Source organism: Rutilus rutilus, assembly GCF_951802725.1.
Source record: "Rutilus rutilus genome assembly, chromosome: 11".
Lineage (NCBI taxonomy): Eukaryota > Metazoa > Chordata > Actinopteri > Cypriniformes > Leuciscidae > Rutilus > Rutilus rutilus.
The window spans coordinates 26,984,865-27,012,782 of NC_140216.1; the positions used below are offsets into that span (position 1 = coordinate 26,984,865).

Below are 27,918 nucleotides of genomic sequence, written 5' to 3' on the forward strand. Positions count from 1 at the left end.
ATTGGTCCGCCAGTTTGCAGAGTGGATGCGAGCTCAAACCCCCTTGATGATTTATGTAGGCGACCACCGATGTATTGTCTGTGTGGACAAGCACATAATAGCCCCTGAGGTCTGTGAGGAAATTCTTCAGGGCAAGAAATACGGCCAACATCTCCAGGCGGTTGATGTGTGCCATGAGAGATGATGGTCCCTCCACAGACCCTGAGTCAGCGTCCGTCCAGGACCACTCCCCAACCCGTCGACAGGATGGACTCTATGCGTGCCGGTGAGAGGCATGCCTGCATCGACATTGAGTCCCAAACCACGGCTAGAAAAGTGGTTCTCTGTAGTGGAGAAAGCACACTCTTTTTGCCGTTTAGCTGCAGGCGCAGAGGTGCCAGAGCTGCATCTACGCATTTTGTGAAAGCACGGGGTGATAGTGCTAGGCCGAATGGAAGAACTCGATATTGGTATGCTTTGCCCATGAAAGCAAACCTCAGGAACTTCCTGTGATATGGAAGGGTGGATATATGGAATATGCGTCCTTGAGATCTATCGTGACAAACCAGTCCTCGGATCTGATCTGTGGAATGATTTGTCTCAACGTTAACATTTTGAACTTTAGCTGCATGACTGACTCGTTCAGAACTCACAGATCCAAAATGGGACGCAGCCCCCCATCCTTCTTTGGAACTATGAAATACCGACTGTAGAACCCGGTTTCCCTGCTGGAAGGGGGTAAATGTTCTATGGCCCCTTTCTCCAAAAGGGTTTTCACTTCTTGTTCCATTACCAGAACCCCTGCTCAGGGCCCACCACAGTGGAAAGGACCCCCATAAACCTGGGCGGGCGAGACCCGAACTGTATATGATAACCCTTTTCTATAGTCTGCAGGACCCAACGACAAAAATTTGGCAGTAGCTTCCTCGCTGCCAAAAAGTCTACTAGAGGTACCAGCCTCTTAAGACTGGCTTCTGGTTTTTGTTGCACAATCAGCCCAACATGTGTATGTGCTCGCCAGAGACTGCCGCGCCCCAAAACACACAAGGTGGCGGGGTTGGCATATAAGCAGGCTCCGTATAATGAGGTGTTAACCGCTTTACTTCAGGGGGGACTGCCCTCTTTGGTCTGACCCTTCGGGCGTCAGGACCTTTTCCCTGCAGCCTTCTTGGAAATAATGGCGGTCCTCAGATCCGTCTTACCCCTTGAAGGCTGCAGTTCAGAGCGCTTTCTCTGTCCCCAGTCTTTTTGAGGGGGAGCACGAGAAGCTAGCTTTGGCATCTCCCCATAACTGAGCTCTTTATAGTTTGATATAGAAGAGTAGTTAGATGTTTGTGCACTATACACTCTATAAGAAACAGTTTTTTCCCACAATCTCGACACCTCGGTGTGAAGATCGGGGAGAAACGGAAAGCCCTGGCTTTGAGGTTATGAACGAGATGGCAGGAAGCGTTCATCTAATTTACTTTTTGTACGAACTTCCTGCTTATCAGCTGGTCAATCGATGCTTAATCTTTCACAGCTCCCGTCACAACCTCAACTAGCTCCTCATTGCATGAGACTGAGGTGGCGAATCCTCAGTATCTCCTACTTCGACACTGACAACATCTAGTTCCTCAGTACTATATAGCTGCAGTGTCGGTGCCTCAATCAGGGAGGAAGTACCCACAACACATGCTTCCAAACCCTGAGAGAAGGCACTGGATCGATCAGGTGAAGGCAGAGATAAGGCTGGGCCCATCTCTAACCCTGTTGATAGATCCATTTGCGAACCCCAGGACTGAAGTTGTCGCTGTGCCTCGGCAGCAGCGGGACCAGAGCCCTGGGTAAAGCGAGCCTGAGGGATCGGAGTGTCCACATTTGAAGCACATCACAGTGCTCTCGAGCGCTGACTGTGCATGCTCCTCACCCAAACAAGCAACACAAAGGTTATGTGTGTCCCCATCCATTAAATAACGTGGGCAGGGGTGCACAGACACTCTAAACTGCTGCTTGCTCACCATAATCTTTGAAATATAGTGGATGTATAGACAATACAACACCAAATAGACAGAGACACACTGAGCGCTTCCTGAAGACACAGAAGCTATAGAGACTTCAAGACTTCATCACGCGAAGCGTTCCCTCAGTGTCAATCGACGCAGCGCGAGTTCCCTTGAAAAGGAACCTAGTTATTGTGTCAGTAAATTGAAAATTCTCAGTTGCTTGTTTATTTTTTTACTCGCTTTATCATGTCTTCCCCTTAAGGTGATGATACACAGGGCAACTTTTGCCGAGCGATTGTTGCTTGGGCACTTTCCCATTGAAAATGGACAATCAATTTCTATCTGGATCATTTAGATCGGTCGTGAACCCTGTGTCTCATCTGGTTGCCCGTTGACGGCAACATTGCCCAGCAACATTGCCCAAAATGTTGCCCTGTGTATCATCACCTTAACACTACCACCACCACACATTCTTACATTATCTTCCTACTGCAACTGTGAATCTTCAGTTTACATGTAACACATTTCTATAAAATAAATGTACTGTATAAATACAAATGTATTTATACAGTACTGCTGTAGCTGCTGCTGTTTTGGGTTGTGACGTTCATCCATGTTCAAAAATATTAGTGATTGAGCTGGGCAGTCCATATATTTGCTTCCCAATTTGAATGGTAAGATAGTGATTCCTCTTTCATTACCAATTTAGCAAACATTCCATTCCAATTTCATTTGCCAATTTAGCAAACATTACAAACATTCCATATCAGATATTTATGGAATATACACTGTAAAAAATGATTTTTTGGTGATGTAAATACTACTGAAAAAAAACAATGTAATTTACATGAAAAAGTTAGTTCAGGCAAGAATTTAAAAAACGTAGTAAATTCCATATCAGTACTTAATTCAAGCGAGTAGAAATTAAAGCGTAAATATCATGCACTGGACCTTGAATAATTAATGAGGTTCATTTTTCACTGGTTTCCAGCTGTATTTACACTGTTTTATCATTGCTTTTGTTGTTAGGATTAGTAACTTGCCATTTTGTGACATTTTGAGTACATTTTCTGCTCAAAATGACACATTCAAACACAAAAACGATCCATCAAATGTTACCGTCATTGTGTATTGTCTACCAAGTATTGAGGTCTTTGCATTCACATGATGCTTAACATCTGACATGCTATAGTATAAATTACTTAGATAATCTAAGTAAAGCACATACTATAAATGACTGGTATAATTCAATATTATTGTTTGAGTGAAATGTAATGCAAAGGAAATTTCAACTAAATCGATATTAATCAACCTTTTACTAGCCAAGTTAAAGTTACTTATTTTCTTTGTTACGTTCACTTAACTAGGTTAAGTAAAGTTTACTTAATTCCATATTAAGTCAATTTTACTTAAAGATTTCTAATTAAAGCTACTGATAAATATGTTTAGGTTTTTACTTGGCAAAGCTTTGTAAATTTAGCATTTTCTGAGTGGAAAAAGTTGCCTAGCTTTTTTTAAGTAAATATCACTCCAAATTTTTTTCAGTGTACATGCATGTCTGGCAGATAGTTATTGTGCAAATTGCAGGCAGTTTTACTTAATGTTTTGCACAAAAGTCTGAGGTCAAAGGTTATGTTCTTTATTTTCACATAGTCAATAGTTGTGGAATTTAAATGAAAACCAATGTAAAAGAAATGGGCAATATGACATCCATTCAGTGTGTCACGTTACAAAACTGATAGTTCCGCTCCTGGGGTGCGTTTCCCGAAAGCATCGTTGGCCAACTATGGTCGCAAGTTCCGTCGTTACCAATAGAGTTCAATGGACATTGCGATGAACTTGCGACCATAGTTGGCCAACGATGCTTTCGGGAAACGCACCCCTGGGCGATAATTGGCCATTGCAGCAGCCTGGCTGTGCTAAGCTCAGCTAAAATAAAATAAAATTTAAATAGCTTCGTTTTTTTCTTATACCATTGAAAATTTGATACATTTGTCATAAATTGGCATAAAAATCATTACAAAGTTTTGTGAGTTTTATGCTTAATTCAAGATATTTAACAACAAGTGTGTGTATTTTGGAGATGACCTGACTGGTTATGTGTGTTTTACAGGTATTCAAGGTGTTGTTGAGGCTTATCAGAACTGCCTCCCAAAAATCCAGTTGTATGGTCCAACTAATATCGCTCCCATCATCCAGAAAGTTGCCGACTCAGCCTCCGAGGAGATGCACACCAAAGAGGCCATGGTTAGTGGAAGAGAGAGAGACTTTGACTTTTAAAGGTCTATTTATTTACAAAAAGTAAAAAAAAAAAAAGAAGAAATGCATTGACTTACTTTGTATTTAAAATTTTCCATTTAACTCAATTTTAATACAAGATTTTAATAATCCCTTTCAAATAGACACCACATCATTTGACACGACAACACACATTTTTCCGTGACAACCATATAGCCAGTTTTGCCTGCCCAAATGAAAAGTTAATTAAAACATGAGCTTCCCTCCTACTTCTGCTGTATTTTGGCCCATAAATGAAATAAACCGGTGTAAACACTTCCACCAGTCTTGTACCTCTCTTCTGAGAGAGAGAGAGAGAGAGAGAGAGAGAAAGAGAGAGACACATTTAATTAGACTGAAGAGCTTAATTTCTGCTCAGCACCATATTGACACCATCTGCTTTACTGCTGTTGCCTTTTTATAAAAATAACCAAAGTTAGAAAGTTAGAAAGCATAGAAACATTATTACTTTATCAGAATTTTTGTCTCACTTTCATGTAAAATTTGAAAACATCCTTGTACTGTATCTATATACATTTTCTTGAGAATCAAACTGCATTAGATGTCAGGGCTTGTTCTCAGAAGATACTTATTGATTAATTTACTTTTATTATTAATGAAATAATGCCCCACTGGCAAATTTAGCGCCGTATACAGTATGCTGAAAATAAGATAAGAAACAATTTGTTGGTTCTGAGCCCAAGACAGACAAACACCTGGTGATCATATTTGTCCATTTTTTTATGTTCTCTCACATTTTTTTTAATCACTTTCCTCATTTGTCCCGTTCATTAGGAATACTTTATACTGCTAATCCTGACGGATGGAGTAATCACAGACATGGCAGATACACGAGAGGCCATCGTTCACGCCTCCCACCTGCCCATGTCCGTCATCATCGTCGGCATTGGCAGTGCGGATTTCAGCGACATGCAGATGCTGGACGGTGATGATGGGATCCTCCGCTCTCCTAAAGGAGAACCCGTCCTGAGGGACATTGTGCAATTTGTGCCATTCCGCAACTTCAAACATGTGAGTATAAAACAGCAGTATCCAAAATTTATAAATTCTGTCATTATTTTACTCACACTCATGTTGGAATAACAAAATGTTTCTACACAAATCTGTTTATGAATTGAATTCACTTTATGAAAGAATCCTGTCAGGATATGGTGTAACCATAAACATAGAAAGCAAAGCCTAAAAGTTTTACCGGATGCCTTATAAATCAAAGCGTAATGAACAGATGTGTCTTATGAAAAGAAATGCTTCATGCCAGGTTTTCTTATTTAAGAAACTGTATGGTACCTCCGGTCAGGGCATAGTCAGGAAACCAAACTACAAGAGGATGCCGTACATCTGAAGGCATCCTGGTTTCTTTTCATCTCTCTCTTCTCTCTGGTCAGTGCGTTGCTCTCACAGCTGTCTGTCTGAGCTCCAGTAACAAGCATCTCGACGCTGGAACACAGGGAAGGAAAACTTCAAAGCTCTTAGATTTTACAGCCCTGTTTAGTTTAATTAAGGAGTGAGAACCCGTTCATGTAGAACAGTCTTCTTTATGAAAGCATTTCTTTAAGTGACGTTAGGCGTATTCTGTCCTGCTTTGACTTAGCAATATCTTCAGCCTCTGAAGTTTGGTTCATGCAAAGTTCAGGTTTTTTTTATGCCATTCAATACATATTTTTTATTTATTTATATAAAGCCTATGTGAGTTCAAATGAGACAAAATGATTTCAAAAGTCTAGTATATAATTAATGAAGGTGTAATTTCATAAATAAATATTAATGTAGTGTTTTTTTTTTTTTTTTTTTTTGACAGCTGTGAGATGAACTTGAATTCAGTCGTTATATTTTATCCTAAAATGGATCGCATTGGCTGCAACATGAGACACGGTTCAGAATTAATTTCAATACAGTAACATTAGATTGTAGCTAAAATAAACTAATAGTGCATAATTATACATGGCACACACAGATAATGCATTTTCACAACACTTAACTGTTTTTTTTTTTATTGTTTGAATTGCAAAATTTATCTCATATAGTCCATGCTTTTCTAGGATTAATGTTGATTTGGGTTCATTTTTGGGTTATTTGTTTTATTTTAAATTATTATTTTTATTTTACATAATTTAAATTTTACATTGAAGATGCCTTTATATTGTCGGGAGTGTGGGTGTCTGTGGCATCAAAAAGTTGGGATATTTCCAGTTGTCCCTCCCACAACCTTGCAGTGTGGCCAATGGCAAGTTTTTGGCAAAAATCTCTTCGTTCATTTCTTCCGATTATTTCATGATTATGCTGTATTTTCTCAGTTGTTATGTGACTGGAGGTGTAGTTGTGCTTTTTAAATCTTCAGGTAGGTTTTTCATTTGATTTATTGAACCTTTCGTGCAAGGTGTGCATTTCTTGTGCACTAAACTCCAGAGAAGGGTTTTGTTTTGCTTTCCTCCACAGTCAAGATAACTGCTGTGAGGAAACTTGCTACCTCAGGTCAACTTCTGCAATATCACACAATTCATAAATATAGCGCAGCTCTGGAGGTGTGAAGTTGGCTGTCCGATACGAATGCTTCGGCGAGAAACAGAGTGTGTGTGTGTGCGTGCATTTATTTTTAGTTCTGTCCTGCTGTGTTTTCACCGGTCTGTCTCCACCTGTTTTGCGGACAGAGAGAAATAGGAGTGACACCTTTCCTGTATCAGGAAAGGTGTACTCAAGCACAATAAAGTGTGAGATTTCATCTATATTCGTTTCTCTCATCCTTGCCTCTTGTCTTTTCTTCCACACAGGCCTCTCCTACAGCGCTGGCTAAAAGTGTGCTGGCTGAGGTTCCCAATCAAGTGGTGGATTACTACAATGGAAAAGGCATCAAGCCCAAATGCCTGTCGGACTATGAGTCTTCCAGGGCGTTCAGTCCCTGAGCTACGCACAGCCATATAAGCAGCTACAGAGTCTTTAAGATATCTTCATTGATCATTTCAGAGCTTGCTGCATTAGTATAGGTATCCACAAGCAGGTCCATCCTTGTTGTTGTTGTTGGTGTTGGTGTTGTTGTTGGTTATTTCACTCAGGTTTTCAATAGCATTGGGCAAAAATGTCCACTACTGTTCACATTTTCTTCTTACGCAGATGTTAGTGATATTAAAGGTGCATTCAGTCTTTTTTTCTTTGGTTTGCCTGGCTAATATGATAAAATCGACAGTTCTTGTTTTGTTTTTTGTTATGGAACATTGTCATGTTTATTCTAAATGATTTATTTGTGCACATCATTTTTTAATTCACGTGCCCTCTTAACTTCCCTTCCCTATCGCCAAAACATGTCTCTGAATCCCTCTCTTCCAGCAAACTTTCACTCACATGTGATCGCAGCAATTAGCAAACTCCGATCCAGTCAATTCCCAATGAACAAAATTAAGTCCCGACACACATGTATTATCTAGGGGCGTTCGATTCCAGGTTTCTCAGAGTCGACTCCGTTTACTTTACACCAAAACAGGGTCAGGAATAATACAAGATTAAAGTTGTTACACACTTTTGGCATGACTGTCCAAATTTGTTGAATTCAGCGATTAGCCTACATTATCTTGAGTGTATAGCTATCAACATAGTTACCTAGTTGTTGCCAATATATATATATATATATATATATATTATTTTTTTACAGAGGTAAAAGTCACGAGAAACAGCCGCGATCGACTTTTATGTCCGAATTAAATAAACAAGAAAGAGGGTAATGTATTCTTTAATGAATTAATCTCTTTATAATGTTTGGGGATGGCGCTAAACGCACATGATCATGTTTAGGCACAAAAAGCTGTTTGGGCGGAGAGTTACTGTAAGATAGCTACTGAAAATAATAAATAGAATGCATACACTACATACAGTAATGTACACTTACATGCGCTTTGATGTGAGTTTTTTATGATTTATGGTTAGTTTAATGAATGTGAACAACTTAGGTTAACATGGGAAACCAAATTTATATTTTTTACATTGATAACATCAATTACTCTACAAAACTGAGGTATGTATAATTACAAACTAAAGTTATTAGGCCTATGGCTTTTCTAAGATTTATTTCTGAAATAAACTACATGTAGGATAAAAGTATGCATGGTATAATATGTGTGTGCGACTGTCTGTTTCTTTGCAGTGCGGTAAAACAATTTTTTACATAGCATTGATGGCAGTCTGAACAGACATTAACATTGAAATTAAAAGGCTTATCAAATCTTGGTGTAAACAGGCCTTTATTCGTACACTTATTGGTGTGAATGTAGCATTGCACAAAAGCAAAGGTTCGCACTGCAGTCACTGATGCCAATTTAGAAACAATCTATTTGCAGTCAGCCATGATTATTTTGTCCCATAACTGAAAGTGTCTGATAACAGGGGAGTTACCAATATAAAATGAGTATAGTATTCAGCTGAGTCGTAGTATTCATGAGGCGACCCGCTCTCCTGTGAGATGATTTTAAACATTTGTTCAAATTACGATTAATTATGTGTAAAACTTTTTAATGGGGTAGAAATCGCTGAGTGCACCTTTAACCGCGGGATAGATTGCTTTCACCGCAACCAAACCAATCTGCAAGCACCTTTTGATCTGCTGTAACCTACTCTGTGTAAATGGAAGAAAAGCCGAAAACTGTGGACAGTGTTCCTTTAGATTCAGATGCCAGACTGATTCCAATTTGCATTTGTTCATTAGTGCTGGCTTTTTTTTTCTTTTTTTTTTTTTTTTTGCTAGATATCATTACTTTATATTTGGTGGACCTGCTATACAAGGGCTATATGGTCCAATATAGCATAATATTCCAATACGTAATAGTTTAGGAGGCAAGTGATTATCAGTTTTTGGCCAGTGCATGACCAATGCTCAGTTAGTAAACACTGTTAGTCCTCTATAATCCGAAGTGCAACCATTTAATTGCTTTATTTAATTTACCTACAAAAAGTTTGGAGTCGGTAGATTTTAGGGGGGGGGGGGGGGGGGGGGGGGGATATGTTTTTTTTCTTAAATGTTATGTATTCCTGTGATAGCAAAGCTGAATTTTCTGCAGCAATTACTTCAATCTTCAGTGTCACATGATCCTTCAGAAACCATTCTAATATTCGGATTTGGTGAATAGAAATTTCAAAAGAGCAGTATTAAATTGAAATGGAAATCTTTTGTAATATTTTGAATGTCTATACTGTAACTTTTGGTCTATTTAATAGATCCTTGCTGAATAAAAGTAAAAAAACTAAATAAAAATCTCACCGACCCCAAACTTTTGAACAGTAGTGTATTTATTTTTTAACTTGTTTTTGATGTGAGGCCTTTACGACTTACAAATGTTACATACAATTAAGTGTATTGTATATAGCTCTATAAATGAATGAATATTTATTGGAAAGCATGTGGAATGGACTCAATTCTGTGAATACAGTATTTAGGGATTATTTGTTTTTGTTCTTTTCTACAGGTTTCTTGACATTGGTTTTACAGAGTTTCTTAATCTATAATAATAAAGTCCCTTTCAGATGTAGGTGTGTATTTATGGTGATGTATTAGACACATTTCTCTTTTCCTTTCACACATTTCTTTCCTTTCTTCTTCCTTCTGTTCAGAGAGTGTGTGTGTGTGTGTGTGTGTGTGTGTGTGTGTGTGTGTGTGTGTGTGTGTGTGTGTGTGTGTGTGTGTGTGTGTGTGTGTGTGTGTGTGTGTGTGTGTGTGTGTGTGTGTGTGTGTGTGTGTGTGTGTGTGTGTGCTTGCTTACTACAGCAACCAGGACTGTATTTTGCATGTTGCCAATAAAAAATGTTTTTCCCACTTTTTGTGTTTCAGCTTTTTGTTTTGATACAGATGTTCACTGGATGCACTTGCTCATCATCACATTAAACACACACAGGTCTCTCACGTCCGCTCATATTGATCTAGAGTTTTTCTTAAATGCTACATTACTGTAATTCACTAAATGCTAAATTTAGGGATGCTTGAATGTACAGGCTCTTATCAGAAGACCATGAGAAACTGGAGTCCTGGAGATGTGATCGACTCTTTATGAGTCAGACGAATCTTTGAAGTCTAAACACACAAACATGCACACACTCCTCTTCACACACACAGACTCTCAGCTCACTCCATCATAATTAAACACTCAGATCACCAGGACAAGACTATAGGGGATATCAGGAGAAAGAGAGGTGATCTTCTTTATCATATCCATTAATCAAGAGATTCAGATCATTATTTCTTGTTAGTAATATTGCAGATGCTTTCTTTTTCAAAACAACTCTCAGCATTAACCACAGAGGTTGAATGGGCACAAAGGCACAGTTTTGCTGGGAGACCCCCAATTTCATGAATATTCACTAAGGTGATATTGTAATGATTTAGTCCACTGGAGGCAAGTTGAAGTGAGAACCCAAATGCAATTTATTAAAGGGGTGGTGTAATGCCCTTTTCACAAGATGTAAAATAAGTCTCTGATGTCCCCAGAGTGTGTATGTGAAGTTTTAGCTCAAAATACCCCACAGATATTTTTATATAGCATGTTAAAGTTGTCACTTTTTGAGAGTGAGCAAAAACGCACCATTTTTGTGTCTGTCCCTTTAAATGCAAATGAGCTGCTGCTCCCAGCACAGAGGGCAGAGCTTCAACAGCTTTGGTCCTTTTACCTCACACAGACATGCACTGAAAATATCAAAAACTTTTAGACTTTTGTTCAAACCGGAGTCAGACAAAGATGGAGAGACTCAAGAAGAAGTGACAAGAAGTGTAGAATGCAACAGAACATTTCTGAATGGTTAGTTGATGAATTTATGTATAGCTTATGTGTAGTTATCTTCCGATTAACCAATGACAAGACACATGGCAGGATCACATGACAAACAGGGATCACATGACAAGACACAGCAACATACAATGACAAGAACAAAAAACAAAACCCAAAACGTGACAGATATCTATTAGATAATGAACATGAATATTTACTAAGATTAATATTTGCATACATTTTAGAATGTTCAACATTTAAAAAAACATAACACAACAAAACATAACGTCATTAATCGCATCTAACATAAATGTTAGTGTTAAGTGTGTGTGTGTGTGTGTGTGTGTGTGTGTGTGTGTGTGTGTGTGTGTGTGTGCACTAACACTAACATTTATGTTAGATGCGATTAATGACTAATGTTATGTTTTGTTGTGTTATGTTTTTTTTTTAAATATTAAACATTCTAACATTTTATATATATGCACACATATTGTACTTTATATTTACAAACTTTTATATTAGATGCGATTAATCGTGAATAATTGATTTGACAACATAACAATAACGTGACATGACATAGCGCAATTTAACGCAGCGTGATGTAATGTAACGCAACGTAATGTAACACGGTGCAACGTAATGTAACATAACATAATAATATTAACAATTTAGCTGTTCCTATGATTTGACCTCACAAACATTAGGATTCAAAATGTATATAATATAATATAATATAATATAATATAATATAATATAATATAATATAATATAATATAATATAATATAATAATATTTTTTAAAATGTATAATATTTGTAATATAATAATAACATAACAAAAAATTAACAATTGGTTGCTTTCAGGATTTGAACTTATCTTGAAAATATTTACGTATTATATCATATATTTTCTTATATTAACAACTCATTGTATTTATAGTCTTATTCTATTCAATATGTGTATATTATTTCGTTGAAAGTGTATATTCTATTTGATTAAACAATCCTATGTTTTATTAGGTAACAGACTGGTCTGTGAATTATGTTTATATACAGTATGTAACACTGTGGCCCTGTAAGGCATGACATTTTATCCCTTTGTATGTCTCAATGGAATGACAATGAAGCTCGCTTGACTTGACTTGTCATCAGGCATCTGAGGCTGTGTAACTCAACAACTTCTAGGAGTGAAAACAGGCTTACAGATATCCAAAATCTTTGTGTGGTCAGTTTATCCTGATATCTGGAAGCATCTGCTACTGCTCCAATATGTACTTAATGTTCCTCAGAGCCCTATGTGAACATCAATGGCAGCGGGCGGTACTGTGAACATCAGCCGTGAGAGTGGATTAGGCAGGGAGCAGGGTGGATGAGGAAACCGCATGGTAGGTAGGAGGAAAACGCAACTGGCAGGTAAGGGGAAGAAGCAGCTGGCAGGGTGGATGAGGTAGCTGGCAGCATGAAGGAAGTAGCAGCTGGCGGGACAGAGGAGCAGCTGAGTTGTGGTTAGGGCTTAATCTGCAACGGTGCTGAGGTTTCTAGGAGAACCATGGTAGAAGAGAGCATGTGGTCCTCCTCAAATCCTTCACCCTCCTAATCTTTTACATCCTCCAGCAGCTGGTTGGTCTTTTCTCCATCTCAGTTTATAATTGGAAGTTCACAAGGTTTTAAATTAGACTAGTTCTCCTAAAAAAAAAAGGACTACTAAACAAATAACGTTGGATAAATGGCAGAAAAAGAGTTGTCTTGCTCCAACTGCAAGTGGACAGGATGCATTTAGTCCTGGTTTAACTTGGATCGAGCTTGTGCAGGACATACAATGAGATTCTCCAAATGCATTTTACAAAGGCCTATTAAAGGGATAGTTCGTCCAAAAATGAAAATGTTGTCATCATTTAACTCACCCTCAAGTTGTCCTCAAAAGAATATATTTTGAATAATCTTCTTCAGAAATGAAGCATTATCTTCTGTGAGGTGTTCATCCCACCATGTGTTCGTCCGATGCGTCCTTACACAATAAATGACAGGAGTTCTGCTGAGATATATATATATATATAAACAGTGGCATGAGAAGTTTCTTTCTTCTGCTGAACACAAAAGAAGATATTATAAAGAATGTCAGTAACCAGACAGTTGACGGTGGCCATTGACTTAGTAGGGGAAAGAATACTATGGAAGTCAATGGCCACCGTCAACTGTCTGGTGACATTCTTTATAATATCTTCTTTTGTGTTCAGCAGAAGAAAGAAACTTATACAGGTTTGGAACAACTTAACGGTGAGTAAATGATGACAAAATTTTAAAAACAATAATTAGTTTTGAGAGTGCATGGAAATGCAATTGTAAAATGTAAATTAAAAATGTGGTTTATTTTATGGCAGTATAGTAACCAGAGTTACTGTTCAGGGACTAAGAAAGCTGGTCCATTTTCTAGGATGTAACAACCATGTTTATTCATGTAAGCAGATTAATAAATTATATTTTTCATTGTAAGAAACAATTAATTTATTTATTTATTTTGTTACAATTTAAAATAATATCACATGATTAGCCTACTTCTTTATTGTATTATGAAGTTTGGTTGGTGTTGCAGAATCTAGCCTATATTAACCACATTTTATTGTTTTATATCAACAGATCATACTGAGAGACCAACAAACACGTTTAGGCTGGTAAGTACTAAGAAATTACAACAGACCTGTAAATGATAAACCCAAATATTATTTTGCTTTCAACAACAGCAAAAAATAACACTCTACTGAGTGCTCAGGGAACTAATAATTTTTAGAGGAACAATATTTTGAAGCAGGAGAATCCAGCGACCGTATTTCCGTGTAACACCGGAAGTTGAAGGAATGACATTCTACTGCAGGACAAACACGAGACTGTCATTTTGAGTACAATGATGGGATCGGGCTGAATACTTTGAGCTGTTGTATGTTGTATGATAATTTTGTAAATAATAAAAATGACAGCGTTGACGTGTAGGTTTATTAGTCTTGCTGATGGTTTGCTAAGAGGAGCGCCAGTAATCGTTTGCCGAACTGGAGCAGCGCTGCAGAGGTATTTGATTACAGTTATTAACGGAAATAAAACAGAATGTTATCATAAAAGAATGTAATCCCTATCTCGAGATCGTGTAAATCTCACTCACATATAACGTTACCATATACTTGTTTAATAATTTGATATCAATAATTTTGAGTTTGAATTGGTGTGCATATAAAGCAAATCTTATTATTTAGGTGTATTGGTAAGTAGGATCACATTAAAAAATATTATATAGTATCACTGTCAGTAGTATCACTTTTTAACGTGATATTTACGTAAAAAGCGCGACAGTTACCATCATGCCACTTTTTTTTGTTTTGTTTATATCTCAGCAGAGCTCCTGTCATTCATTGTGTAAGGACGCATCGGACGAACACATGGTGGGATGAACACCTCACAGAAGATAATGCTTCATTTCTGAAAAAGATTATTACAGATGAATACCAACAACTGACCGCAGACAAACTCAACCCCCTCAAGGATGAACCCTGGCCCAGACATGAGTGGGTGGAAGGTGGGTCAGGTCACAGCGCACAAACTTTTAAGGACTTATTTATAGATCCAGAAAAACGTAAACAAATATTTTTAGCACAAGCACATTTAAAGATTATTTTATAGAATTGTACTCACATTGTACATTTTGGTTTGGGTTTTTTTCAAGTTGAATTTTATAAAATGTTTCTTTTCATTATATATTATGTTGTTAAATGTTAAAGATGTAGGCTATCTGCCATGTAATAAATATCTGCAATAAACTCAAATACTTGACTTGGGTCACTCACAACACAAGAAGTCTTATGTGGTTGTCATTTGCTCTCTGGTCCTAGAGGATGCAGCCTGCAGGATTGTTTACACTGATGCTTGATTGATACTTCAGTTTTTGTGGTTGTATTGATTTGTAATCTGCATCTCCTTAGGGAGTCGGAGAGTCGGTCTTGTGGCCGTTAAACTCGGAATGATGCCTGTGTGGACAAAATCTGGAGAGAGACATGTTGTTACCATGCTACAGGTAAACAGGATCAAGTTCATCACTTTATTACAGAGGAGGAGATGACACCACTGCTATAGATCTTGTATGTATAAGATGTAAAAAAAAAAAAAATTATAAGTCAATTATACAGAGAAACACAAAAGTTTTCCCTCAGTTTTAAAAGCCATTGCATTGCTAAGTGAAAGGGAAGAAATTAAATTGTATTACTGTAAAATGAATGCACTTATATTTCTTATATTAATCTATTCACAAATAAATAGATTTATAATATCCACAAAAAATGTAAAGTGTTTCACAAAAATTAATAAAATTCACAAGTTAATAAAACGAGATTTGCAAACAAAACAATATTTACAAACTATTGTAATGCTCTCCTAGCAAGTCTTCCAGCTTGCACTGTCAAACCTCTGCAACTGATCCAGAATGCTGCAGCTAGAGTGGTCTTTAACGAGCCGGAGAGAGCACACGTCACTCTAGGGCTGGGCGATATGGACCAAAAGTCATATCCCGATATATTTAGGCTGAATATCGATATACGATATATATCCCGATATTTTTTCTGCAAAGTGAGAGCAAATGTTCAGTCAAAGTCAAAGCCAAACATGACGTCACAAGTAGTTTTATTGAAACCAGCTATTTCAGTGAACAGTTGCAAAATCAAATTAATAAATTATAAACAGGTTTCTTTACCTTAGGGCTGCACCGATTATGACAAAAATCATAATTGCCAATTATTCCCTTGGAATTGTAATTGTGATTTATTAATTATGATTATCAAAGTTTACATTGAATATATATAAAAAAAATTGTGTAAACATGTTATAATTTGCTTATATATAGCCTACATATATATAGGCAAATTATAACACGTTTACACAAATTTTGTTAACACACACACACACACACACACACACTGTCCCCCTTTACTTAACATAAATTGTAAAAATATGACTAGTAAAGACTAGTAGGCTACTAATAAATAAACAGTAGGCCTATGCTAAAGCTATTCAATAGCAGACCCAAACTAGTTTTTGTTTATACAATGTGGTATGAGCCACTACAGTCATTTAAAAATATAAAAAATAACACAAAGAAAAATAAAGTAAACGACAGTTACCATGGTGAATACACAATATTAACAATAACTGTTAATGAAACATGGAAACTGCTCAGGTGAATAGAATGAAAATCATACCTGCATTACTTTTATTTCGTGTAATTTACAACGTAACGGCGTTGCATGCTCGTAGAGTTTCTTTTGCACTTTATATAGCCTACAGTGAAGCGATACACAGCGCGCGCGCCGCCGAATTTGCGCGTGCAATTGAAGAGTGTGCGCTCCGAGCACAGTATAACGGCTGACAGGACAAGAAAGTCCGTGTTTCTGAGGTGAAAAACTTTATTTCAGCGTACACTTATGTCACTGCCTGTTAGTTCCTATTGTGCTGGGTTTTCTGAAGTAGTCATGATTCGCCTCTCATAACATAACATGCTCTAAACACGCACGCAGAGTGGAAGGAGGGGCGGACTATTTGAAAATTTGAACTATATCGATATATGCGATATGGTCTAATTCCATATCGCATTTCAAAATACATCGATATATTTTTTATATCGATATATCGCCCCGCCCTACGTCACTCCTCTCCTCACAAAATTGCACCTCAAATTCAAGTCACTGACGTTTGCCTACAGAACAACCACTGGCTCTGCTCCCTTTTACCTAAACTCATTACTTCAGACTTACGTGCCATCCAGAAACTTGCGCTCCTGCAAGTGAACGCCGTCTTGTGGTGCCATCTCAAAGAGGCACAAAATCTCTTTCTCTGACCTTTTTCTGGTCTGTTCCATGCTAGTGGAATGATCTGCCTAACTCAACCAGAGCTGCTGAGTCCGTGAGCATTTTCAAGAAACGGCTGAAGACGCATCTTTTTCGGCAACACTTGATCACTAACACTTTCTCTTCTCTTCTATATCTATTATCTTTATATAAAAAAAAAGTACACGTACTGCGTTAGATTAAGGGTCATAGCACTTGCATATTGTTGTCCTATTGTTAGTTTAACGGCTTCTATTGTTCTCATTTGTAAGTCGCTTTGGATAAAAGCATCTGCTAAATGAATAAATGTAAATGTAAATATGTTTTATGTCACAAACACTACTCTGCCTGGCATTCATTTGTATTCATTGTTTCCTGTGCATTTGTTGATCCCTGCATGCATTTGTGGATTTTGAAACACTTCTAGCGTCAGGACGTGCAGACAAATCCACAAATAAGTGGACTCCACCCACCGTCTACATAAGCCAATCCGATAACGGCCCCATTGCTCTGACCAATCATTGCCCGCTCCCGCTCCAACCAATCACGATTTGCAAAATTCGCTTTTGCGGTTTTGCCCTGAAATAACTTTGATCAGATGTTTAAAAAAGATGTGTATCAAGCCAAACTACAGTATTATATTTTATGAGCCTTTGAAAAGGCTAGAGAAACAGCACTTGACATCTCTGTTATGGGAACGTCACGTTATTCAAGATAGAACAGAAAAACATTAATAAGTAGCTGACTAATGAATAACTCATTCAACCTCGTGATAAACACGTGAGTTTGTGTTTCTTGTTTTATTTTATTTTATTGTGTATATGTAACTCTTGTATTTTTATAATTCAGTTTTTGCCATGAAGATAGCCACAGATGCTGACATGGCATACAACTATAAACCAATACAACTATACTGATACTTTGAGTTTGTGTATTAGGTGAAATTACTGTCACACAACATACATTATACACTCACAAAACTCAAGTACAGCTGCAGCGAGACTCATACTGTAGCATCACCCGGTGATGCTTGCGTCCGGTGTAGAGAGGGTTTCACTGATCATGATGCTCAGGATCTGTGAATGATCATAATTTGTGTATAATCCTGAGTTTATCCTGATTCGCTGATTCTGATGGAAATATAAAGAAGCCTTAAACTCCAATAATCTTTTGGAAACGGGGTCTTTTAACCACACAAATAGCACTTCAGCTCAGTTTGAACAAAGCATCCATAGAATACAGTTCCTTTCAGTGGTGCAAAATGAATCTGCTCCTGCACAGAGTGTAAAGCCAAACTTGATTGGTTGTAGCGAGAGCGTGCTATGATTGGTCAGCGTAATGGGGCGTTATTTTATTGGCTTGAGTAAACAGTGGGTGGAGTCCGCTTATTTGTGTATTTGTCTGCACGTGTTTCAAAATCAACATAAGTGTGCGGGATCTACAAATGCACAGAAAGCGATTCACAAATGAATGCCAGGCAGAGTTTTGTTTGTGAGACAAAACACATTTGTAAAAAAAAAAATATTTGAAAATATCATTTTATCTATTTGTGAATTTTATTTATTATTGTGAAAATATTTACATTTATTTGTGGATCTTAATCTATTTATTTGGAATAATGCTACAATTTTAACCCCATATTCCTCACCTAAAACAGTAAGTCAAATATGTATGCATGTGTGTTTTAATATAAACATTACTGTGCAGAAGACTTGGGCATGTTCGTAGTTAAAAAAAACATTTTTTTTATTTATATCTTTTGCTGTAGTGTTCCAATAGAAAACATCAGTTTACATTTCCAGACTTCCTTTTTGACATTAATTGTAATAGTCCAGTGAGATTTTTGTTTGCACAAGCCGATATGTTCCTCTCAGAGATCTAAACTCACCATCATTGAGTCCGTCTGTGATTACATGAAGAAACTGAGACAGACTAAATCCAAAAGAACTGCGGCAACGTTGAAGAAACCTAATTGCAAAGCTACAGTACTGTGAAAAGTTTTAGGCACTTGTGTAGTGCTGTAAAGTGAGAATGCTTTCAAAAATAATGTGATTTCCAAAAATAGAATTTATTTATGAATTAACTAAATCAAATCAATATTTGGTCTGGCCACCCTTGCGCATAGTTTTTCAAGTAGCTTTGCAGGTCGGTTTCTTCAAGAGTCGTTGCTGCAGTTCTTGTTTGGAAATGTAAACTGATATTTCCTACTGACACTCTGCAGCAAAAGGTGTAAATAACAGGCTTAACCATTCTTTGGTGGGTGAAAATACAAACGTGCATAAGACTTTTGCACAGTACTATATATATGTATGAATCAAATTAACAACAAATCTAATCTAATAAAAAAATCTAATAATTTGAAACATAAAAAGACCATACATAGTATAGTTAATTAAGATTCAAAAACTCTCATCAGAAGTTTCTCTAGCAGTCATGCTGTGTAGTGTCTTAAAATTCAGCTGAAAGTTTATTGATTGTTATGAGATTATCAAATTACATTTTTAAACTTGATTTTTCTTTTACCTTGATACTAATCTGTTTATATTTTTAACACACCCAAATCTATCTCTCAGGTGCAGGACTGTCATGTGGTGAAATATCTATCAAAGGAAGAGTATAATGGGAAGACAGCAGCTCTGATCGTGGGTGGAAAAAACGTCTCTCCGTTTCACGTGAGTTAGAAATGTCTTTAACATTTAGACTGATGTCAGTAAGACTGATCTTATCCACACACTCGTAACGAACTCTTGTTTCTTCACCTTTCTGGCGATCCTCGTCCTCTCTGAGGTGGAACATGATAATAGACTAGAGCTGTTCTGTTTCTGTGGAGAGGAAGTATAATAAGACCTGAAGAGCTCCTGGAGAGAAATTACTGAGTAGTAGATACAGAGGTCACCTTTATTTGTGTGTGTGTGTGTGTGTGTGTGTGTGCGCACATGTTAGGGGAAAAAAACATCTAAAATATAATTCTATGGAGATTGTAATGAAAAAAAAGCTTGGCTCTGTGTCCCTTTTTTACATTTTTTTTGTCAGTAAGCTAGTGTGTGTCTGTGTGTCATCTGTCTATATTTGACATCTGCCACCAAGTGCTGCTTGAAGTGTAATTGTCAATTGTCCTGACCTTTAGTCTGAGCTTTCAGTCTCTTTGCAGTCAGTCATCTCCCAAAACACAGTAGAGCAGTTTAGGTTTAATGTATTCTCTTTTTCTTCACCTTTTCTCCTTTTTAAGGATTATGTAAGTTAGTAAATCACTTGAAGCAACTGAAAGTCAATCTGTCTTTCCCTCAGAGGCCAGAGGGATATTTAGAGATTTTCCGGAATGCAGGAGTTCCTCCCAAACAGAAACTCACCACGTTTTGTGTGTCAGACAACAGCATCATCAAACCAGGTAAAATCAAGTCAAGTCACCTTCTTTATATGGCGCTTTTAACAATATAGATTGTTTCAAAGCAGCTTTACAGTGATAATAGGAAATGAAAGTAACAGAGATTGTTTTGGCTTTACAGCAGCTCTAGAATAAAGTTATTGTCCAGCTAAAGTTTGTTTTGATCGATTCACTTCCGTTGCAAAGATCATTAGTTATTAACTTAGGGGCCGCTTACACGACACCGTTTTTACAGAAAACCCTTAACGCGCTCCGGCCCGCTCACTCGCACAACAACAGTGCCCGGTGGCTCGAGTACGTGACCTTGAAATAGGTTCCAAGGTGCAAGCCTTGAAACATTTTGAAAAAAGAAGTTATCTCTGCGCAAACTTCAAAACCGTGAACCTGTGAAAACGCTGACGGCGTGCACATGCGTATTACGTGTTAAGTCTATAGGTATGCGCATTTGAATATATATGTGCGCAGGCTTGTCTTTCTTTACAAATTGACCTCAACAAATAACTCGTCAGGCCGTCGTTTTTTATCGCTTCTGCGTAGCCATGTGATCTGGAATTAAAGTCCACCTGTCAGAAGTCTTTACTTTTGCCAGATAAAGAATGAAGTTATTTCAGCTGTATAATTACACGTTTGAGTGAATAAACCTCATGATGTTTGCGTTTTAAACCATATGACATTATGTGTTTGTGTTTTTTATGTTTTGTTTTATCTAGGCACTCCTCTCTATGCAGCTCACTTCCGTCCAGGACAATATGTGGACGTCACAGCGAAAACGTGAGTCGAATATAAACGCGCACAGAGCACCTTTTAAGTTGTGATGTCATTTTCTCATATATTCCAGCTTAATATGTAGAGACTATAAAACTATAAATAATCCATTTGTGGATTCATCTGACCTTTAAACAATGTGGCTCGATCAAAACATGACTGTTTGTTTGACCAGCCCAGCATTGTAACATTGGCTCAACCAGTGGCGTGAGTTTGGGATAGGACTCTCTGTCTGCTCAACCAGTGGAATATGGGATATATTTCACCATTATTGTGAAAGTATAGTGTATAGTGTATAGTGCTCTCCAGCGCCTCGCTTTTTCAAATGCGTGTTGCATCTACGGTAGCCGTTACGTACCATAAAGCTATGACAGGATGTCTTTTAATAGCACTTCATCGAGTTCTACTGTCTGTCTATATAATAAAGTAACGTTACACAACCAAGCAATGAAAAAAAGCTTGTAATTAAGACCGTAACATTGACTTACCTGTTGAGAAGAAAGCAGGCAACTTCAGCGTCTTTTTTGAAAGCTTTCTCGTGCATTAGCTCTTTCCACCTGGAAAAAGCTATCCCGACAATAAAGGCCATTGCACACTGAGTCCGAAATTTTCGTATGCGTTTTTTCGTGTTCGTCAGCAGTAAAATTCGTCACGCACAGAAACCTTGCACACTGAGTCCGATGCGTATTTATTAAACCTTTGCGGAAAAAAACGCAAAAAATACTAAATGGATTCGTCAAGCAGTGAGGATGAATTTGTTGCCCTCTTTCTTCTTAAAAAGAGAAAAAGAAAGAGGAAATATTGGGTCCATCCAATCCTGAGATTGCGCCGAGAGGAAGGAGAGTTTCACCTCCTTATCAAGGAGTTGCGAAATTATCCCAAACGATTCAAAATTTACCTCAGATTGTCAGTGGAACAGTTTGATGCTTTGCTAGCGATACTGGAGCCACATATTAAAAAGAAGACCACCAATTTCCGTGAACCAGTCGATCCTGAACAGAAACTGGCATTATGTCTATGGACGGACACACACACACACACACACACACACACACACACACACGCGCGGCCGGCAGAAGCGCTGGGCAGACAGAACAGCTGTATACAGGTTATATTTTATTCAGTGTCTTTGTAATCCGCATTTTGTTTTTCATACAGTACTTGTGCTGCGAGACGAAGTGTATCAACTTCTCAGACGTCATTCTGGATTTTGTCGTTCGCTTGTATGGTGGCTCTGAATTTTCAAAAAACCTCACAAAACACTGGCTGTGGATGCGAAAAACGCAGAAAATCGAACCCAATCCAAAATTTTTTTTTTACGGACGAAAGTTACGTAGACAGTGTGCAAGCATGATTGACATAAGGTGAGGTCGAATTTTTTTTTTAACGTGCGAAAATTTCGGATGCGAATTTCGGACTCGGTGTGCAATGGCCTTAACCCTTGTTTTTTGTAATCTCCGGTCACGTTTCGTTTTTACGGTCTACTTTGGACTTTTTCGACGACGAGGACTCCTTATCCTGTGACTAATAACCGTACAGTGCAGTCTTTTAAACTTGCCTCTCACTGCTCTGCTCCTCCGCTTCTGCTGGTTTCAGTCACGTGACGCTGGCTTTGAACAGAAACGCGTTGGCCTAGTACTTTTTGTCCCTCTCTGCTATTATAGTTTTTCAAGATGGCGGAACTACATGGAAGCCTCCGTGGACCTACCCGTCCCATGTATATAAAGATAATAAATTCTTTACGAGGATAAGTCAGATCATTGGCAGAGGTATTTGTACACCATTGAGGACATATTTGAGAATAAAAATATTGATTTTAGATAATAAAATACCTAAAAAACTACACATTGTCCCTTTAAACTAGCAAAAGTGGACTTGGACACGCCCTAAGTGCACTTGCGCCGTGCGCTTAGATCGTTAAAATAGGTCCCCATATATTGTTCCCTCATTCTTAGGTTAATTTTTAATTCAAGTTTTGCGGCAGAACTGTTTTTACACTCTGACTTAAATGATATGAAAGGGAGATGCGTTTTTCAAACCGTGACAAATCTTTAAGATTGACTGATATTTTAGTCTGTAGAAGCGTGCATCCTACTGTTCCAAATGGCCTGATCTCTCTCTCTCTCTCTCTCTCTCTCTCTCTCTCTCTTTCCCTCCTTCCCTTTTACCCCCTCCCTTCCTCCATCCATCTAATTTGAAGAGCTTCATCTTCTCATCAAATAATGAGTGTGTGAATCTCAGAGAGCGAGTGCCAGGGTCGGCTCGGCTGAGAGTCACTTCAGCTCTTTCTGCAGTAAATCAGCCAGAGATTTCCTTTCTACACAGATTTACACTTGATCACTTGATTATATCTGTGAGAACGGCCTTTGAGAAACCACAGAGAGACTTTCTCCAGCCTGTAGGTCAGCGGTAACTATCCTTGGGAATTCACAGTAATTCATTGTCATTTTTCTATCTGAATAATAGAAAAAGAATCATACTCAAAAATACTTTACAATATACTTTACAATATGTGCAATTGTGCATTTTAAAGGGGACCTATTAGGTCCCCATAAAAAAGAATAATAATAAAAATGTCCCCAGAGAGTGCCTGTGAAGTTTGTTCAAATTACCCCACAGATAATTTATTATACCAATTGCCCCTTTTTGGCTGGAAGCAAAAAAAATGCTGTTTTCGTGTGTATTTTTAAATGCAAATGAGCTGCTGCTCCCCATCCCGCTTTCCAGAAGAGGGCGAAGCCTTTAAAGATCGTAAAGGGCATCAACTAACAAAACAAGTTTGTTTTTGATCATCTGTATTGCCGTTACGCTCACGTGACACTAAACAAAGTTCTCTTTCGCATCTCATTGCGCTTAAACTGTCAAATATAAACACAGTCTGTGAACGTAAACAGCTGGGAAAGAAATCGCATGTCTATATTAGATCTGTGTATAAAGTGGCTGCCGCTGAATGTACAGTACCTGCTGCTCTATGCTGTTAATGTGAATCAAACAACAAAAGAAAAACAGAAAATCACTCACTGCTCTTAATTGAAAACCTTCAATCAATTTTCTGTCAATTTCTCAATTGAATGCAATTTCTTACTTGAATGCTGCTGTTAAATGCTGTACCGAGGACATACACATGGCTAAGCTAATAGGGCCGATTCCATCGCCAGTCGTGGCCAGGGCCTGTTATATTGTGACGTCACAATGCTTAGCATTCCTGAACAGCTCATTTTGAGAGACTTGATTTAAGGGGAAAAATAACAAACGGAGTGGGTGGATTTTTAGCAAAATAGGGTGGTTACATAACTGACACGTAAAAACACTAAGAATTTCTGTTTTTTTCTACATATTAAGCTGGAAAAGAATGAAGTCTTTTGTCATTGAAAGTAATTACACCCATCACCTTTTTTGAAGAGAGCCTTGATTAATCATAGCATCTGAGTTGTGTCAGCCCTGTTTCACACCTGAGATCCTGCAGCTCCATCCACATATCTCTTATGTTGTTACACAGCATATAATAACTGAACGTTCTTTTTACATCTTTACGGCATTACACTGTTGATCTTTTTAATTGTAGAATTGGCAAGGGTTTTCAGGGAGTAATGAAGCGTTGGGGGTTCAAAGGTCAGCCAGCTACCCATGGACAAACTAAAACGCACAGGAGGCCAGGCGCTCTGGGGCCGGGAGGGGTGAGTGTTTTTATTTCTGAACTTGTAGTGTCACTTCATGCTAATAACTACCATTCAAAAGTTTGGGGTCAGTAAGATATTTTTTTAAAGAAATTACTTTTATTCGGCAAGTATGCATTAAATTGATCAAAAGTGATCGTAACAATGTTTACATTGTTACAAAAAACGTTTGAACTTTTCTATTCATCAAAGAATCCTCAAAAAAAGTATCCACAAAAATATTAAGCATTACATATTAATATTTTTGTGGCATCAGCATATTAGAATGATTTCTGAATGATCATGTGACACTGAAGACTGGAGTAATGATGCTGAAACTTCAGCTTTGCCATCACAGGAATAAACTACATTTTAAAATATTTTAAAGACCCCCTGTGGTGAAAATCATGTTTTTAATGTTGTTTATATGTCTATGTGGTGTTTTTAATATGCTTTAAGACAAACCATGAGAAAACTCACAAGTCGACACTACTGCTGAGTATTTGCTCCTTAAAACTGCAGTTTACCAAAGAGAGTTTTTGAAATTAGAAGTTTGAAATCGCCCCTGTTCTCTACGACGCAAACATGTTGTAACCAATCCCGTCAACGTGCAGGGTGGTATTTAGCAAAGCATTAACTATGCTGAGAGTGCGAAGCAGGGGGGTCTCAAAAGAATATTAATATATTTTCCTGTTGATATGAAAAATCATTACATTTAGCGATATATATGATGTATATTACGATGTTATGATGAACGTTCTAAGTTGTTCACAGTGTTTATAATGCTGATTTTTAGAAGGCAGCTGTCTGACTGTCATGTGTGATATTGTTTTTGTAACATTAGCAACACATTTTTAGCTGTTTGATAACAGTCAAGCAAGCCAAAGGCTAATTATATGAATTACCGTTGTGTGTCCGATGTAGAGAGCAGTACATAAAACACATTACCATTCACTCTTCCTCTTCTTCTGAATCAGTTTCTGGTTCAACCATGTATGGCTGAATTAAGCCAGTAATATTTCCACAAGTTGATCTAGTGGATCAGGTATTCTGAGCTGGTGTTAGTGAGTGGAGGCGGGGGCCAATTTGCATATTCATAGATCAGTACTAAATGAAGCAAGGGTTTAGAGTTACATTAAATCAATTTTTAGGCATGAATAATGTATTTTAATAGGAAAAAAACATTTAAATATGCCATTTTGGTGAACAAAGATTAGTTTTAAGTGATACAATTATTGACTACAGGGAGACTTCAAGGAAATGTAAATCTTTGGATATCTATCTATCTATCTATATCTATCTATATATATATATATATATATATATATTTTTTTTTTTTTTTTTTATTGACTACAGGGGGACTTCAAGATAGGAGTTATCTTGTAATAGGCCTATAACAGTTATAGAGTAATAGGTATAGATTTTTAAAAAGATTTCTTTAAGTTTTCTGCAGTTGTACCTGTTTTAAAATGAAAAGCAGTTTTCCACTGTATATGACCTTTGGTATCATTTAAAGAGCATAAAGATGTCATAAAGTACCTTTTTTTGCAGTCAAAATGTAGATCTATGTCTAATAATGGCCTATATATTGCTTTTTTGTAATTATGGATAATCAGTATCTGCTAACATTTCCATAATGCATTTATCAATGTGCACTATTTTTTTTTCCTGTTGATCTTGGATGTTAATATCTAGGATGGATCTGTTGCAACGGAAGCTGCCGTTCAATCCTGATTGGAAATTTTGTCACAGAGATACTAGGAACTGATTGAATTTTTTTTCTCAGGAACACAATATATCCCTCTTAAAAATGTTCAGATATTGAAGCACTTTCTCAAAGGTTTCATATCAGTCATTTCAGCTAGCCGTAACTGTCCTGTATGGTCTCTAGAGTGTTTAGCGTGACCTCAGTGTGCTCTTTGAATGGTTAATGGATGAGTTAAGTGACTTGTCTCCTCTCCATCAGGATCCAGCAAAGGTTTTCAAAGGAAAGAAGATGCCAGGCAGGATGGGAAACATATATGACACTGTTCATGGATTGAAGGTACATCGATGAGAATGCACAAAATGCCTTTTTAATATCTTTTAGATATAGCACAGCTGTATAAGCTCAGCTGCTGTATCATAATATCTTGTGCTTAGGAGGCATCTAATGTAAAGTCACCCGGTGTCACAGTGAAAAATTGTGTGTGAGTGTTTGTAGTTTCACTAAGGTCTTTTCTCTGGCAGATATGGAGGGTGAACACCAAGTATAACGTCCTCTACGTCAACGGTTCCGTACCGGGTCACCGCAACTGTATTGTTAAGGTAAAACTCCTCACACATACTCAAACTCCCAAGTATGCCAAGTAACAAGTACTTATCCTCAGGTAGAATATTGTTTCGTGAAGGACCTTCTCCATCTTTGCTTTTATCTTCTCTGCTTCTTCACTTTCAGCAGCATTTAGTTAAAAAGATTTGTGTAACTGTACTGTCCATGCCAACACTAGCACTGAACTTGGCATGCTAATACACACTCGTGCTGAATCATTTATCCATATCAATGCACAGAGGCGTTCGTGTGTGCAAAGTGCATCAGTGAATCGATCATATGTAGTCAGCATTTTGTCTCGTAGAGTTTGCTTGCATACACACTCAACCGAAAGTTGAACTATCTCAAAGTGCGACTTGTTCAGCAAATGATGACATCATAGTACTTGGTCGAGTGTAGTAAAAACGGCATTATAATCTTGAGGCAATGTTCTTGCCCAGTTGTCTAAACGTTGTGCTTGCGTTCACTCGATCAGGTTAGAGACACGGTTCTGCCCACTCGGTTTGAGAAGAACAAGAGCCCGCCGTTCCCCACGTTCTTTGCTGATGGAGACGAAGAGCTCCCTGAAGACCTCTACGATGAGGACATGTTCCAGTTTGGGGAGCCCATGCCTGAATGAGGTTGTGATCCCACAAGTCTTCTTGCTTACGCTGGTTTAAAGGACACTGGCATGACGTGACCCTTGAATCAGAGTCTTTCATCTCTAGTGGATTCAGCCTTGCTGAGCTCAAAGACTTTTAAAGATGAGATTTTGTCAAGTACAAACATAAGAGAGTAAATTCATACTTCTGTGTTACAACTGGATCATGTTGAAGTGTCAAGCGCAGTTGTGTATTAAAACAATAAAACCTGTTTGATAAAATCTCTGCATTTCTTGTATTTTCATATGTTATAGCATTAAAAAACTGAATTAAACAAATACAAAAAGTTATACATTTGA

At 37.6% G+C, this 27,918-nt stretch overlaps 2 protein-coding genes across 3 annotated transcripts in view; both read left to right on the top strand.

Moving 5' to 3' along the window:
• The window catches only part of cpne4b (copine IVb), a 57,224-nt gene extending 47,997 nt beyond the window's left edge, over positions 1–9,227 (top strand). The window contains exons 15-17 of the mRNA XM_084424039.1: positions 4,078–4,211; positions 5,037–5,273; positions 7,031–9,227. Coding sequence (XP_084280165.1) covers positions 4,078–4,211; positions 5,037–5,273; positions 7,031–7,162 — 503 coding nt within the window. The 3' untranslated portion in view covers positions 7,163–9,227. The remainder of the gene's footprint in view (positions 1–4,077; positions 4,212–5,036; positions 5,274–7,030) is intronic.
• Positions 9,228–13,770: 4,543 nt separating this feature from the next.
• On the top strand, positions 13,771–27,840 carry mrpl3 (mitochondrial ribosomal protein L3). 2 transcript variants are annotated; one of them, XM_084423332.1, is made up of 10 exons: positions 13,771–14,063; positions 14,384–14,565; positions 14,969–15,060; positions 19,435–19,533; positions 20,150–20,249; positions 20,957–21,017; positions 24,577–24,688; positions 26,634–26,711; positions 26,897–26,974; positions 27,454–27,840. In XM_084423332.1, exons 1-10 carry the CDS (start codon positions 13,969–13,971, stop codon positions 27,595–27,597), a joined length of 1,041 nt encoding a protein of 346 aa, XP_084279458.1. In that variant the 5' UTR covers positions 13,771–13,968; the 3' UTR covers positions 27,598–27,840. The 2 variants fall into 2 exon arrangements, with proteins under 2 accessions (XP_084279458.1, XP_084279459.1); XM_084423333.1 differs by having other exon boundaries at positions 13,833–14,063; positions 14,387–14,565.
• Positions 27,841–27,918: the final 78 nt, after the last annotated feature.

Coding starts and splice junctions, on each gene's coding strand:
- mrpl3 (XM_084423332.1), top strand. CDS start 13,969: ATGACAGCGTTGACGTGTAGGTTTATTAGTCTTGCTGATGGTTTGCTA. Junction 19,534..20,149: donor AAAACGTCTCTCCGTTTCAC/GTGAGTTAGAAA, acceptor TCTTTCCCTCAG/AGGCCAGAGGGATATTTAGA. Junction 21,018..24,576: donor GTGGACGTCACAGCGAAAAC/GTGAGTCGAATA, acceptor TTTTAATTGTAG/AATTGGCAAGGGTTTTCAGG.